This window comes from Zootoca vivipara, chromosome 6 (assembly GCF_963506605.1).
Source record: "Zootoca vivipara chromosome 6, rZooViv1.1, whole genome shotgun sequence".
Taxonomy (NCBI): domain Eukaryota; kingdom Metazoa; phylum Chordata; class Lepidosauria; order Squamata; family Lacertidae; genus Zootoca; species Zootoca vivipara.
In genome coordinates this window covers 4,334,203-4,349,787 of record NC_083281.1, presented here as the reverse complement: position 1 = coordinate 4,349,787, position 15,585 = coordinate 4,334,203, and the positions used below count along the sequence as shown (strand labels likewise).

General features: G+C 51.0%; 1 protein-coding gene and 1 non-coding gene across 2 annotated transcripts; one reads left to right on the top strand and one right to left on the bottom strand.

The window, feature by feature from the left end:
• Positions 1-6,597: 6,597 nt before the first annotated feature.
• LOC118088032 (5S ribosomal RNA) lies at positions 6,598-6,716 on the top strand. Its single transcript, XR_004692897.1, has one exon. It is a non-coding gene; the product is annotated as a 5S ribosomal RNA (ribosomal RNA).
• A 1,270-nt stretch (positions 6,717-7,986) lies between these two features.
• ATP5F1D (ATP synthase F1 subunit delta) lies at positions 7,987-15,333 on the bottom strand. The gene is made up of 5 exons (XM_035121099.2): positions 15,106-15,333; positions 13,474-13,627; positions 12,251-12,339; positions 10,461-10,588; positions 7,987-8,128 (listed from the first exon to the last, which is right to left on the bottom strand). The coding sequence occupies exons 1-4, from the start codon at positions 15,316-15,318 to the stop codon at positions 10,466-10,468; spliced, it is 579 nt and encodes a 192-aa protein (XP_034976990.2). The 5' UTR covers positions 15,319-15,333; the 3' UTR covers positions 7,987-8,128; positions 10,461-10,465.
• Between the last annotated feature and the right edge of the window lie 252 nt (positions 15,334-15,585).

The following is a 15,585-nucleotide window of genomic DNA, read 5'->3' as shown; positions in this document are numbered from 1 at the left end:
CAGCCAAAGCACCCATGGCAGATGGCCATGCTTGAAAACCTCCAAGGAAGGGGAGCCCACAACCTCCCAAGGGAGACCGTTCCCCTACGATTCTATGAGTTTGCCGCACTGTCAAACAGCTCTTGCAATCAGGAAGTTCTTCCTGGTCTTTTGTCTGAATCGCTTTTCCTGCAACTTGAAGCCATGGGTTCGAGTCCAACCCTCCAACACAGAAGAAAACAATCTTGCTCCATCTTCCATGTGGCAGCCCTTTAGATATTTGGTTATCAGTCTCCTCTTGGGCAGGCTAAAAGTACCCAGCTCCTTCAACCGTTCCTCATCAGGCTCGGCTTCGAGACCCGTGATCATCTCGGTCGCCCTCCTCTGCCCACCTTCCAGCTTGTCAACATCCTCTTTCAAATGTGGTGCCCAGAACCTGACAAAGGTGGTCTGACCCAGGCAGGATAAATTGGGACTATGACTTCCCTTGATCTAGACACTAGACTTCTGTTGATGCAGCCTAGAATAGCATTCGCTTTTTTCCGCTGCTGCATCACGCTGTGGGCTCGTGTTCAGCTCGTGACCCACAGAGACCCCCAGGTCCTTTTCAAACGTCTTGCTAGTAAGCCAGGTGTGCCCCCATCTTATATTTGTGCATCTGGTTCTTCCTGAATAAGTGCTGAACCTGACAATTTGTTCCTCCTGAAATTCATCTTCTTAACTTGGGCCCAGTTCTCCGATCTGCTCAGGTCATCTCCTGCTGCATTTGCTTGCCCACACCCCAGACCACATCAAAAACCCGCAGATGTGTACAGCTCTCTCTCTCCCCCCCTTCCCGGTCTCTCGGCTCCCCACCCAAAAGCCTCCTGTTTTGTCCAGCGGCCAGGAAGCCGAAAACTCAGCCCACCCTGTGACATCCCGGGCCAAGCGCTCCCCCTCCCTGCCCGCAATGCACACAGACGCATTCCTGCGCAAACGTGAGTTTGCCAGCCCCCCCCTCCCCAAGGATGATGGGCTGGTGTCTCCTTCTCTGCAGAGGAGAGAGGCCAAGCCAGAGAGGCAGGGAGACGACGAAGCCTTAAAAGGAAAAGGAGAGGGGTGTCCTTGTGCGTGTGGGGCTTGGAAGAAGCTGCTGCTGCTGCTTCCAAGCCCCATCCGGCCTCCCTCCCCCCCTTGCCAAGCCGCCCACATTCCAAACTTCATACCTCATTAGCCGGAGAAAAGCCATCTTAGATCAGCTGAAGTGTGGGGAGGGTGGGGGTGGGGTGGGGACCTGATTCCTGGAAACATATGCCTGGTGTGGGGCTCTGTGGGGCAGAGGATTGATCTGGATCAGGGCTTCTCTAAGGCTCTAACCCCCTTGGCAAGGGAAGTACCTTGCCACATCAATTTGAGAACCACTGACCTAGAATCGTAGGATTGTACACCCAGAGGTCATCCAATCTGACCCCAGAAATCTCGAACCCACGACCCTGGGATTAAGAGTCTCACGTTCCGCCAGCTGAGCTATCCCAGCTATGAGGAGGGTCTCCCCGCTCCATAGACACTCCTTCTCGTCCAACACTTTTGCCGGGGCTTGGACTGCTAGGTTGAACTGGGAGACAGACCAAGCTTCGAATCCTCCCACTCGGCTGCAACCCCGGGAGGCGGTTTGCTGCACCTCTTGGCCCAGCCCAACCTGGGGGCTGTCGTGGAGGTTGAATGAGGACTAGGAGAGCCCAGTGTTCGAATTCTCCCGCTCGGCCGTGACATGAAGCTCGCTTTCAGCCTGACCTACCTCACAGGGTTGTTGTGAGAATAACATGAGGGGCAAGCACTGAGAACCGCGCCATGGTTCTAGAGGAAAGGAGGGATAGGGAAAACAGGCAGGCGAGGCCCCCAAAGTTTGTCATTTTGTTAACTAGAAGGTTGGCGGTTTGACGGCCCCGGGCAGATTGAACTAGATGACCCTTGGGATCCCCTTTCAACCCTGATCCAATGATTCTAAAAAGATTTGAGCTCCTCGTAGGATATAAAAGGTGGGTTATCCATAGAAAACAACTTTAGGTAGATGTAACCCCATTAAGAACTCCCCCCCCCCATGGCGGCAGAACTGAGGTCGGGGTGGGGGGCACACGCAAATTCTTCCATGTGGAGAGGGAGGGGAGAATCCTTGCTCCTGGAAACATAGCACATCAAGGAGGCTGGGCAGAAACCCTAGCTTTTGAACGCAGAAGTACGCACTGAATATAATTTCATGTGATCTTGATTTTTACGGTTTCATGTTTTTGCAAACTGCTTTGAGGGTCGTTGTTGTCGGGTTTTTTTGTATGAATTTTATGGATCGAACAAACAAATTATTTCACGTGGCATTGTGGGTAGGAAAATCCTCGCTCCTGGAAATGTAGCATGTCAAGGAGGGAGGGAGGCCGGGAATCTTTCTCCGGCAGCTTTGCAATACCAAGGTGCAGAATCTGTGGTTCACGAAACTGTAACAGGGAGCCCAAGTGCTCATTTAGTCCAACCCCGCCCTGGGCCGCCGGTTTCTTTAAATTGCAGAGGAGAGACGCAGAATTTAAGAACCTCCCTTCTAAGTTTAGGAAAACCAGGTTTTTCCCTTCTACCCTTATGGTTTGGCCAGCTTATGGCTTCGTTGTTTTTTTTTTAAAAAAAAAAAAAACCCAAAACACATTGACAGCAAAAAGATGCCAAATTAAGGAGTGCCACCCCCCCTCCCCTCCTTGCCTGCGTCAAGACCTGCGTGTGGGAAGCACAAGGGGTGGGGAGGAAAAGGGTGCTTTTCTTTGGTGGGTGGGGGGTCAGAAAGACTCGAGAGGAAGGAAGGGGCTCGGAAGATGGGGTCTGTTGCTGGTTATTCCTGCAGATGCTTAAATTAGTACCAGCTCCGATCCTGGCTCCATTGCATGCTGCAGCACCTGACCTTTAAAGAAGAGGGAAAAGGCCAGAGCGGATAGCTGGGTTTTTTCTCTCTGTTTTTTTTCTTCCTTGGTTTGGGGTGGAAGTGAGAGGAGGGAGGGAGAAGGAAGCGGCCTCAGAGCTTCCAATAACCATTCAGGGGCTATTAATAAACTTTAAAGCAAGGAAGCTTTTTTTCTGTGTGTGTGTCTTTTATCGCCAGAGAATCTATTTTTTGATCACTTGTGATAAAAAGAGAGTTGCTTGGGGGGGGGGAGTGGGGGAACTGCTTGGCACAGAACGCAGCAAAGGCGACATCCTGGGTGGCGAAGGCTCAAAATAACTCACACTGAGCCTGGGCTGACGTGGGGAAGGCGTCATGGCACCGTCGGCCCCCAGGAGGGAGGAGAGAAGGCAAAGAGCCGCGTTTGGATCACGGGCAGGTGGAAGAGGAGGAGAGGGGGGAAGAGCCGGAGGATGGGAGGCCCTTGGCTAGCTTCCCAGCGTGCTCAAGGTGCATGGCCTCGGTTCACCCGCCTGCAAAATGGGCGCTTTGAAGGCCAGGCCGGTAGATTTGCAGGCAGGAATGTCCCATGGGTAGGGCTGGAGAGGTCCCCCGGCCTGGCATGGTGAAGAGACATTGCTGCCAGTCAGGGCAGGTAACACTGAGCAAGGGAGATGTAATGGTCTCTGCCTCAGTCTGTTGGTATTGGGGTTGAATCCCAAGACAGAAGGGCTGTTTCACTGGGGGGGGGCCGACAGGTGTGGGGGACTCCCTGGTCCTGAATGGGGTCAATGTGCCCCTGAAGGACCAGGTGAGCAGCCTGGGGGTCATTTTGGACTCACCGCTGTCCATGGAGACACAGGTCAATTCTTTGTCCAAGGCAGCTGTCTACCAGCTCCATCTGGTACGCAAGACCCTTCCTGCCTGCAGACTGTCTGGCCAGAGTAGTGCATGCTCTGGTTATCTCCCGCTTGGACTACTGCAATGCACTCTCCGTGGGGCTACCTTTGAAGATGACCTGGAAACTGCAGCTAATCCAGATTGCGGCTGCCAGACATATAACACTGGTCCTAAAGGCTCCCAGGACGTTTCTGAGCACAATTCAAAGTGTTGGTGCTGACCTTGAAAGCCCCAAATGGCCTCGGCCCTGTATATCTAAAGGAGAGTCTCCACCCCCATCATTCACCCCGGACATGGAGGTCCAGCTCTGAGGGCCTTCTGGCGGTTCCCTGCCTGCGAGAAGCAAAGTTACAGGGAACTAGGCAGAGGGCCTTCTTGGTAGTGGCACCTTCCATGTAGAAAGCCCTCCCGTCAGATGTCAAGAAGATGATTCCCCCCCCCCAGACATTTGTACAGGGAAGTTTTTAAGGCAGAGCAATAGTGTTGTAGAGCTGTCCTCTAGTCCAACCCCCTGCAATGCAGGGATCCTTTTGTCCAATGTGGCGCTCAAACCCACGGCCCTGAGATAGAGTCTTTTATTATTATTATTATTATTAGGCTGGAAGCTGCCCAGAATTACTGTCAGATAAATATTATTACCATCAGTGCTTTTCTTCTAGAAAAAAGGGTGCCGGTATTGAGCACACTTGCCTACCCCCAGAAAAAGCACTGGTTGTGTTTATTATTATTTTCCAATTTAAATCAGCCCTGAATTCAGAACCAGGCGGCCTTGGATCTTGTATGAAGCTTTAGGGGAAGAAGTGTAGCTCACCGGCAGAGCAGAGGTTCTTTTGCCCAAGACCTGGAAGATCCGAGATCTTGCTTTGTTTTTCCAAGGAAAAGGCTGCATGGAGTTTGCTTTGTAGGTTAAGGCCGGGGCGGAAAAGCTCCCAATGTGAAACCCTGGGAGCCATCGCTGCCGGTCAGTGAAGGAAATATTGAGCAACCGTATGCTGCAGCTTCCCATGCGGCCTGACTCAGCCTAGCAGCTCTTAAGCAACATTTAACAAGCACCAGCCTTATTGGATCGTGAAATCTAGCAATAGCCGGGAGCTAGGCTGCGTGGGGAAAAGAGGTCCTAAAACAGCCTTGCAAGCAAAGTTCCTAGTCCACAACTCTTTACAACGCCGCTCCGTAATTAAGTAGTTAAATGCGGTGCCAGGGACAAGCTGATTAAAAACCCCTGAACTACACCTGTATGCATTTTCACACAGAAAGTCCACTGTTAAAACCCTATAGACCGGGGGGGGGGAGAAATGCACCGATTCCTGCAATGCATCTATGATTCCTGGCCATCTATGATTCTAGGTCAGTGGTTCTCAAAGGGTGTGGCAGGAATGGGTAGCAAGCTTGGCAGGAAGATTCAAGGGCAATTAAAGAAGCATTTCAGTGTAGCGCAGTCTCAAATCAAAGCGATTTTTAATTTTATCTGCAGAATATGGATAGGTGCTTTTTCCGAAACGGGAAAAAGCGATGCCTAGTGCCAGGATGGTATCGCAATGCAGTCATGTTCTATGCGCGGCTACCCTTTTTTGCTTCCCAATACATTCCTTTGCACTGAAAAATTCGGCGTGGTGCAAGGGTTATTTTTATTCTGAAAGAGAAACAAGTTGGGCGATGGGCCCCAGGCTGGGAAACGCTGCAGCTTGAGAATGGGTGGGTATGAAAGAGGATAGGGGCTTCCAGGTGGCTTGGAGACAGAGCTTAAGGCCCCCTAGATGCCGCCCAGAGAAACCTGAGTGGGTGTGGGGAGCCTGATTTGCAGAACTACAACTCCCAAGCTCCCTTGTTACGGTGTGTGTGTGTGTGTGTGTGTGTGTGTGTGTGTGTGTGTGTGTGTCTTTCCCCCTGTGACAGAGACTCAAGATGGACGGCTTACGGATCCAATCGGAACAGCTAAGAACATTTTTTAAAAATCCATTTAAAAAAATTAATAAATTGGTAGTCGCGGAGCTGGATAAGAGTACAGTGGTACCTTGGTTCTCAAACTTAATCCGTTCCGAGAGTCCGTTCTGACTCCTGAAACCATTTGGAAACCAAGGTGCGGCTTCCGATCGGCTGCGGGAGCCTCCTGCACTCAAGCACAAGCCGCGCTGGACTTTCGGCTTTCGAAAAACGTTTCCAAACCGGAACACTCACTTCTGGGTTTGTGGCGTTCGGGAGCCGATTTGTTCGGGAGCCAATCCATTCGAGTACCAAGGTACCACTGTATTGGCAAGGCAGCTACGGCGATGGCTCTCCTCTCTGGAGATGCAGGAATCTCTTGACCAATGTGGGGCTCTGTGCTCTGCCTCCCCAGTCGGAGGCAGTGATGATTCTGAACCCCAGTTCCTGGAAACCGCAGGAGGGTAATCCGGCCTGCAGGCTTCAAAATTGGGGAATTGGGTTGGCTCCTGTGAGAACAGGATGCTGGAATAGATGGACCACTGGCCTGATGCAGCAGACTCTCCTTATGTTCATATGTTAATTGGAATGGGTTCAGAGGACGACGATGGACACGGCCGGCGATATGGCGCACAAGTGAGGAACAGGCGAAGGAATGGTGCCCAGAATGCGTCTGACCACGACTCTCGTCCAGCGCACAACCGGGATGCATCAAGGCCCAGGACGGACGCAGACTGCCCCCCAGACAGGTGGGGCAAGGGGTTAAGAAGGGGCACCACGATTCCTGTTGGGGCTTAAGGCGTGGGATCCTGGGTCTGGTTGAGATTCGAAGACTACCTGCTCTCTCCAACCAGTGGAAGGGTGGTGGTGGGGGAAGCAGCGCTTTTCAGAAGGGGGCTTGGGGCCATACTACCCTGAACACGCCCGATCTCGTCTGATCTCGGAAGCTAAGCAGGGTCAGGCCTGGTTAGTACTTGGATGGGAGACCGCCTGGGAATACTGGGTGCTGTAGGCTACCAAGGCCAGAAGGGGGCTTGGAGCTTGCCCCAGATGTCAACGCAAGGTCCCGAATGGCAATCTCCAGAAACCGCAGGAGGGGAAAGTGGCTGCCTTTGTGCAGGATGCTGGACTAGACAGGCCTCCCCCCCTTTGGCCTGATCCAGCAGCCAAGCTCTTCTTAATGGCTACCAGCTGCAGAATCGTAGAGCTGGAAGGGATCCCCAGGGGTCATCTAGTCTAACCCCCAATCTCAACTAAAGCATCCATGACTGGTGGCTGTCCAACCTCTGCTTAAAAAACTGAAGGAGAGTTTGTTTCTCTCGCTTGCTCACCCAGGTGTGTTATTTGGCTGGCAAATTACCCAGCTCCCCTGCTTTGGCATCGAGCCTGGCAACGTCCACGTCACAGTGAAGGTGTGGGTGGGTGTAAGGAATAATAAAACCACGAAATCAGCACCCAGCACAGCAACAGCTTGGTGGCTAAACGGAACGGACTCCTTCAGAAAGTGGCATGTGAAAGTCTCCTATTGTGGCACAACTTTGGGGACAGGATCGATGCCAAAGCAGGGGAGCTGGATCATTTGCCGGCCAAATAACACACCTGGGTGAGCAAGCGAGAGAAGCAGATGGGGCTGCTGGAGGGGCAGGGAAATCAACACAGCTTTCCAGGGCGGGTTACGGCAATGAAAATGCAATGTTAGTTCAAAAGCAACCGCAGATGTGATCTGCATCCTAAAAAACTTCCGCCCCGAGTGTCAAATGTCGGAGGTGGTATCCGAGAGCCCAAAACTCTGCCACTGTGAATGTCCTGGCCTATCTCCTCCTGTCTCTGAGCTCTCCCTAAACCCCAGGCCGGTTCCTGCCTTAAAACGCTCTCAAAGTGATGCTTCCCACCCTTCCCTGGACCCCAACAGCCGCTCGCCCCACAGCCTCCCCACCTGCAAAGGATGAGCAGCTTAGCTGGCCTTTAAGGCTCACCTGGGAATTAAGCACCTTGGGGATTAGGCTCGCTGGCATTTTCAGAGGATTTTGTGGGGCGACTGGAGGGGGCAGCTCTGAGGGGGAAGCTCCTCTCCTTCCTGATTTATGGAACCGTAGAATTGTAGAGTTGGAAGGTACCATGCAGGTCATCTGGCCCAACCCACGGCAACGCAGGAATGTGAGACTCGAACCCGCAACCCCGGGATTAAGAGTCTCGTGATCTACCAACGGAGCTAACAAGGGCTTTAAACTGAAGCAGGTGCACAGGCAAGAATGTAAACAAGTAAAAGACAAAGGTGCGGAGGGGCCTTTCACAGATTTTTCCACCCGTTTTTAATTGGTCAAAAACTAAACTGATGGGGTTTACCCAAACCATCTGCATGGACAAGAGAAGGAGGTCCAGAGGAAAAGAGAGACAGGGCCATTTCCAGAAAGCAGCGGGATAGTCCTGCAACAGAGAAACAGAGAAAACGATAGAATCACAAGCATTGGATGGGAACCCCAAGGCTCAATCACTCCAACCGCCTGCAATGCAGGAATCGCAGCTAAGGAATCCCTGGCAGGCAGACAAGGAGAATGAGAAGCCAAGTGGATGCTGAATTTGCAGCACTGAAGTGACCCCTCCGGGGCACAAGCCTGGGCTGTGTGTCTGGAGGTCCTGGGCTGCCCAGACGACAAGACCTCCATCTCAGCCTCATTGATTTGGTCCAAAGGAAAGCAGAGCGAGGTATTTGGCATCCCCTCCCTCTGTTGTCCTTTCTTCACGCAACTAAAAAAGCTCAGCAACTTTGGCTTTCTCCCCTAAAAGAAGCTTAACAACTCTGGCTTGCCCTGCTCCCCCCCCCCCCGGGTAAATCACTGCTAGTTTTTTTTCCTGGAAGTAGATCACAGTCTCTTGGGAGTTGGACGTCCCTGTATATAACATCAGTCCTGAAAAACCTCATTGGCTCCCAGTAGGTTTCCAAGGACAATTCAAAGTGTTGGTGCTGACCTTGAAAGCCCTAAACGACCTTGGCCCAGTAGACCTGAAGGAGCGTCTCCACCCCCATTGTTCAGCCCGGACACTGAGATCCAGCGCTGAGGGCCTTCTGGCAGTTCCCTCACTACGAGAAGCAAAGCTACAGGGAACCAGGCAGAGGGCCTTCTTGGTAGTGGCACCCGCCCTTGGAACGCCCTCCCACCAGATGCTGAGGAAATAAACAACTATCTGACTTTTAGATGACCCCTGAAGGCAGCCCTGTTTAGGGAAGTTTTTAATGTTTGATGTTTTATTGTGTTTTTAATACCGGTATCCTGTTAGAAGCCACCCAGAGTGTCTGGGGAGGACCGGCCAGATGGGCGGGGTATAAATAATAAATTTATTATTAGTAGTAGTAGTAAGACCAAAGCATAGCTGCCAAGTTCTGGCCTGAGAAATAAGGGACTGGACCGGAAGTAGCAGGCCAGAAGCAGCGCTGCCGCCATTTTGGAACTGGGCGGAGCATGCTCAGAAGCTACTTTTGATGCTGCTCTGCCCTGTTCCAAAATGGCCGCCGCACCAGAAGTCGCGCTGCAACCATTTTGGAACAAAATGGGCAGAGCAGCATCAAAAGTCGCTTCTGAGCATGCTCCGCCCAGTTCCAAAATGGCCGCCACGCCAGAATAAACCAGGGGGAAACAAAAAAATCCATTTTTTCGGCTGGGAACAGCCGGAAAAACGGGGGTTTCCCGGGGAATACGGGAGACTTGGCAGCTATGGACCAAAGGTGTCAATAGAGGCCAAGGCTACATCTGCATGACACATCTAAAGCACTGTCAAACCACTTTAAAAGCCACGACGGCGGGAACAGATTGTTCCCGAGAGTTTACCCCCCCCCCAAAGCCTCTCTTGCAAATGAGTATAGCTGCAAAGGCAGAGGAATCTCGGGGTCAGAGTCCTCCTTCTCCTAGATGGGCTGCCTTGCTGAGCTCCCCCTGCCCCATAAGGACCATTCACTGTGAGTTGCCGCTGGTTGGGGATGAATTGCAGCTGGCGCACAGGAGGACCCGCGAACCGCACGGTTCGGGGGCAGCAAAGGCCATCTAGGAAGTCACTTCCTAGCCTCTGTGATCCAGTCCGCATGGTGGGTGGAGCGACAGTTGAGAGCTGGAGAGCCTTCTCTGCGTGATGGGAGTTCCGCTGGGGCACGTCGGGTGGGCATGGGAGAAAGTGAGAGCAAGCAGGCAGCTCAGTGGGCAGGGGCTAGAGCAGAAGTCATTTGGTCCTCCTTGACACAAAGAGCTGGGGAAAGAGTGGCCTTTTGTCCCACTGGGGGCCTCGGCCGATGCAAAAAAAAGAAGGCAGCAATCATTTCCCTTTTCAGGATGGAAGGCAAAAAAGGAAGATGTCAGCTGAGCGGCACAGAAGCAAAGTCACAGAATGGCCAATTAATGCACCCTGGCTTAGGAAGGGGAGCTTGAAAGCTCACCAGATAATATTTTGCCTCCCTTTGTCCGCCAGCCCTGGTGTGCCACCTAGCGGCAGGAATCTGTCTGAAGCAACAAATCTCTCCTCCTCTCTCTCACCGCTTTGAACCACCCTCAGTGCCAGGAACTGGGGTCCTGGGAAAGCGTGGTGCAATGGTTAGAGAGTGGGGCTAAGGAGACTGGGGTTTTTGATCCCTGCTTGGCCACGAAGCTCACTGGGCGGCCTTGGGCCGATTGCCACCGCTCAGCTAAACTAAGCTGGAGATGGTGGGCCCGTGGGTCTGACTCTGTGACGCAGAGAAGCTGGAGTGATTCCCGGCGGAGAGGCGGCTTACCCTTTTCACTCCAAAGCTTTCACGATCGCCTCGTTGGCTTCCACGCTGATCTGTGCTTCCGCCTTTGCCGCTTCATCGGAGGCAGACGCCAGCGCTGACAAGGCCTTCTCCAGGTTCGACTTGGCTGTCTGCGAACAGCAGGGGGGAATAAAAGTTATCAGGATCAGACCCGGAAGAGGAAAAAGGTACGACGTGACAGTTGCCGGGGAGGACGTTTTGGGGTGGGGTGGGGGACAAAATACTATTGTCTGAACATATCACAGGGCTGGAAGTTGTCTCTGGGTTTTTCTTTAAATGATTCGGTTACATATGGGAATGTTTGTTCTCATTTCAGAGAAACTACCGTACTTTTCTGTGTATAAGACTATGTTTTTTTTCTTTTAAAAAATCATGCTAAAAAGTGAGGGTTGCTCAACAGCCCTGCGTAATCCTCCGCAAAAAAAGCTCAACAACTCTGTGCCATCTCCCTCCCATTTTATTAGCCATGTTCAAATATATGAAAGGATGACATATAGAGGAGGGAGAAAGGTTGTTTTCTGCTGCTCCAGAGAAGCGGACACGGAGCAATGGATTCAAACTACAAGAAAGAAAATTCCACCTCAACATTAGGAAGAACTTCCTGACAGCAAGAGCTGTTCGGCAGTGGAATTTGCTGCCAAGGAGTGTGGTGGAGTCTCCTTCTTTGGAGGTCTTTAAGCAGAGGCTTTGTCAAGAATGCTTTGGTGGTGTTTCCTGCTTGGCAGGGGGTTGGACTGGATGGCCCTTGTGGTCTCTTCCAACTCTATGATTCTATTAAATTTGAGTCCCCCAAAATAGACGGCTTCTTATACATGGGGGTGTCTTATAGACGGAAAAGTGCGGTAACTTTTCAATAAAGGGCATCTATAGGCTTTGCCTCTGTTTGGCAGGCATATGACAGGCCAATCACATGGATGGCAATTCCCAATGCACGTAGATCTTCCTTCTGTGTTCACAATGTGTTTTGCATTCTCTCTGCACTGGGTCTCTTTCTGTAGCAACATCTAATTCAATGTGCTCTCTCTTGAGAATGCAGTTATGTTTTCTGAAATAACGGCTGTGAACCCTGGTTTTTTTTTTTTTTTCTTTATTTTATTCCACCTTTCCTACTGGACCGTTACTTTATAATAAAGTATTCTTTTACTACAAACTCTACTGAAATTTTCAAAAAAGCAATGCATTCACAATAAGTCTTGCATGCAGCCATCCCCACAGTGTTGGAGCAAACTTGGAAAATATTTTACGTTGCAGATTAAAAGGTAAAGGACCCCTGGATGGTTAAAGTCCAGCCCAAGGCGACTCTGGGGTTGCGGCACTCATCTCACTTTCGGGCCGAGGGAGCTGGTGCTTGTCAGCAGACAGCCTTCTGGGTCGTGTGGCCAGCAGGGCTAAGCAGCTTCTGGCGCAATGGGCCACTGCGATAAGTGCGCCAGAGCGCATGGAAACGCCATTTATGTTACTGATGAAGCTCACATCCGCAGGGTTTGCTTCGAACTAAGGTGTCAAAGTGATAAAACCTTTAAAATCTCTTCTAAAAATGGCAGACATCCTGGGCCAGCACAAAAGTGGGCTACAGATGGGGAGCAGATGCCACAAACTGGACAGAAAAAATGCCAAGTGTTTTCAAATTAGCACAATCTCTGCATGACCGTGGAGCAGACTTCTGATATTTTTAGGGATTTCAAGGACAGGCTCCTGCAGGCCCAGATAGGTATGTAAGGAAGTCTCTGGGGGGAAGAGGAAAGAGAGGAGAGGGCAGGCATGCCACTCACCGCAGCATCCAGCTGATCCAACATTGCCACTTCCTCAGCAAGCAGCTGGACCGAAGAGTCTGCATTCACTGTGATGGAACCGCTACTAACTGCAAAATTTCAAGGAAGTCGAAAAGAAGGTGGGGGACACACAAACAAAAGAATGAGCTGAGAACAGGGCCATGAAGAAAAAGAAGAGTTTGGATTTGATATCCCGCTTTATCACTACCTGAAGGAGTCTCAAAGTGGCTAACATTCTCCTTTCCCTTCCTCCCCACAACAAACACTCTGTGAGGTGAGTGGGGCTGAGAGACTTCAGAGAAGTGTGACTAGCCCAAGGTCACCCAGCAGTTGCAGGTGGAGGAGCGGAGACGCGAACCCGGTTCCCCAGATTACGAGTCTACCGCTCTTAACCACTACACCACACTGGCTCTCTTTATTCGTTCCATTTCCTCCAAGGAACTCGAAAGATTGTGCCCATGCTTCTCCCCCTTCCCATTTCCTCCTCACAACAACCCTGCAAGGTAGATTAGTGGCTGACCCAAGCCACGACATCCAGTGAGTTTCAGAATCAAGTATACCTGAAGGAGCATCTCCACCCCCATCGTTCTGCCCGGACACTGAGGTCCAGCTCCAAGGGCCTTCTGGCGGTTCCCTCACTGCGAGAAGCCAAGTTACAGGGAACCAGGCAGAGGGCCTTCTCGGTAGTGGCGCCCGCCCTGTGGAACGCCCTCCCACCAGATGTCAAAGAGAAAAACAACTACCAGATTTTTAGAGGACAGCCCTGTTTAGGGAAGCTTTTAATCTTTAAGAAATTAGTGTATTTTAATATTTCTGTTGGAAGCCGCCCAGAGTGGCTGACGAAACCCAGCCAGATGGGCAGCGTATAAATATTATTATTATCATCATCATCATCATCAAGTGGGGAGTTTGAAGCCTTGTCTCCTGGGCATCCCCAAACTTCGGCCCTCCAGATGTTTTGGACTACAATTCCCATCTTCCCCGACCAGTAGTCCTGTTAGCTAGGGATCATGGGAGTTGTAGGCCAAAACATCTGAAGGGCCGCAGTTTGGGGATGCCTGGCCTAGATATTCCATTGAAGCAACTCAGGTTTATATTGGCTTATATATCTGAGTTTCTAACTCGGTTTGTGGCCCCAAAGGTTCACTGCAGGTCTTGCTGCAAAGGACGCCCATGTCACCCCAAACCACCTCCCGCAACCTTGCCCCAGTTCCCAAACGCACTGAAGTATTTCGTGGAAGAGCCGTCCTCAGCAAAGACCGTCACGACTCCGGGCCTCAGGACTTGCAAGGTGGGGACGTGGGAGGCCAAGATCCCGAAGGACCCACTCAGCGTGGGGACGTCAACTTGCTTCACGTTGGCCCCATTGTAGAAAACCTGAAAAGGGGGGAAGGGAGCGTGTGAGAAGAAGAAGCAGAGGGGTCCTTTACAGACTCACCTGAGCTTGCTGATCATTTCAAGAAGCTACTTTTCTGCATTCAGCGTTCCAGTGTATTTATACAGCTCTGCCTTATAGTCAGCTTGGGCAGGTTGGTACTGGATCATGTTGCTGGATGTTCCACAGCCTCCCCCCCCCCCTCAGCTTGCCCTTTCTCAACACCTTCCCCAACATTTAGCCCTCCCTCTCTATTTTTAAAAGGCTCCACAAAGACTCTTCGGCTGCAAAACACACACTTTATACGGGTTTACCTTTCCAGTAGCTTCCGGCAAGTTAATTTTGTTGACTTATTTCAAAGATACAGGTGAAACTCGGCAAATGAGAATATCGTCGAAAAGTGCATTTATTTCAGTAATGCTACTTAAAAGGTGAAACCAATATATGAGATAGATGCATGACATGCAAAGCAAGATATGTCGTTATGGTGGGATGGAATGTAATTAATGAAATATAATAGCGATGTTTTTTTGTATTATTGTAACTATTTGTTTTATTACTGTGGAATTTCCAAAAGAAAGCATTTGTAAAAGAAAAATAAAAAATAATAAGTTGCATTACTGAAATAAATGCACTTTTTGACAATATTCTAATTTGCAGAGTTTCACCTGTATATATATGTTGTTATGTTTAAGTGCACAATTAACACAGAAGATGTGATAAAAGGACAAATGAATAAATACAGGATGTCCATCGAAACAATCCAGAAGAACAGAACCACCCAATATGCTCTGTTTCCAAGGTTCCAGTTTCAAAGCATTGAAAGCGACATATTTTAGTGATGAACTGAATTCTAAACAGGAACCAGAGCAAACTTCTTTGATGCTTTTATATCTTTAAACCACACATGCACACACACCTCTCGGACTAGCAACAAGGCTATATACCCAGGGGTTCCCCTGGCCCTCCAAGTTAACCCTTTAAATCTCCCCCCCCTTTCAACCCGGCAACCTTGTGGACTAGTGCCTTGCCCAGGCTAAACCACATTAACCTGGTGGTTCTGCAGGCCAACAACCCCTCCCCAAAGTAACCTTTTAAAATCTCCCTCCTTTTCATCTTTTTGAAAGGAGCGAATTGTTATTCAAAAAAAGTATAATAAATTATTATTATTATTATGCAAATCCTATAAAATAAACAAATGAAGTCATGAGCGACCTTGTGACTAGCAACTTGCAGCAGGCTGGCGAGCCACATACTAGACCCCCCCCTCCTCAAATTAACCCTTTGAACTCCTTCCCCCTTCCAATGAAGTGACCTTGTGGACTAGCAACTTGGCAGCTTGTCACGTACTAGCTGCTGGTCCCACAGGCTCCCCCCCCCCCACTGCAAGTTAACCATTTAAAGGCCAGTCTTTAAAGAAGGGGGGGAATCGTCGTCCCCCAAAATCCTCCCCCCTCACTTTGGTTGCCATGGCGACTACCTGGGAGGGCGAGGCGAAGGTGAAGGCCATCTGGGCCTGCCCGGCAGCGGCGGCCTCAGCATAGTGCCTGGCGTGGCCCCGGGAGCCCAGGGCCCAGGCGCTGCGGGCGAGGAAGCGGCCGAGAGGGAGCATGGCGACGCCAAGGGCACAGCGGAGACGAGTAGCGGAGCAGAAAGGCGCCGGGAAGAGGCCTGAGACTACAGCTCCCGGCATGCAACGCGCGGAGCAGAAACCTGAGCCGGCGCTTCCCAGAAGGCACCGCGCCTCCCCATAGGCAGCTCAGAAAAAAGCCACCAATTCCAGACTCCATTTCCCAGAAGGCACCAAACCGGAAGCGGATCTTCAAAAGGCCGCCTCTTCCTTCATTCTTCCCAGGCACTGCTGCCACCCACAATGCATTACGAGCACCAGGACTGCATTTCCCATCAGGCACAGCGGCGGCTACCGAACTCCTCGCGGGCGCCGTCGCCCGCCCTATGC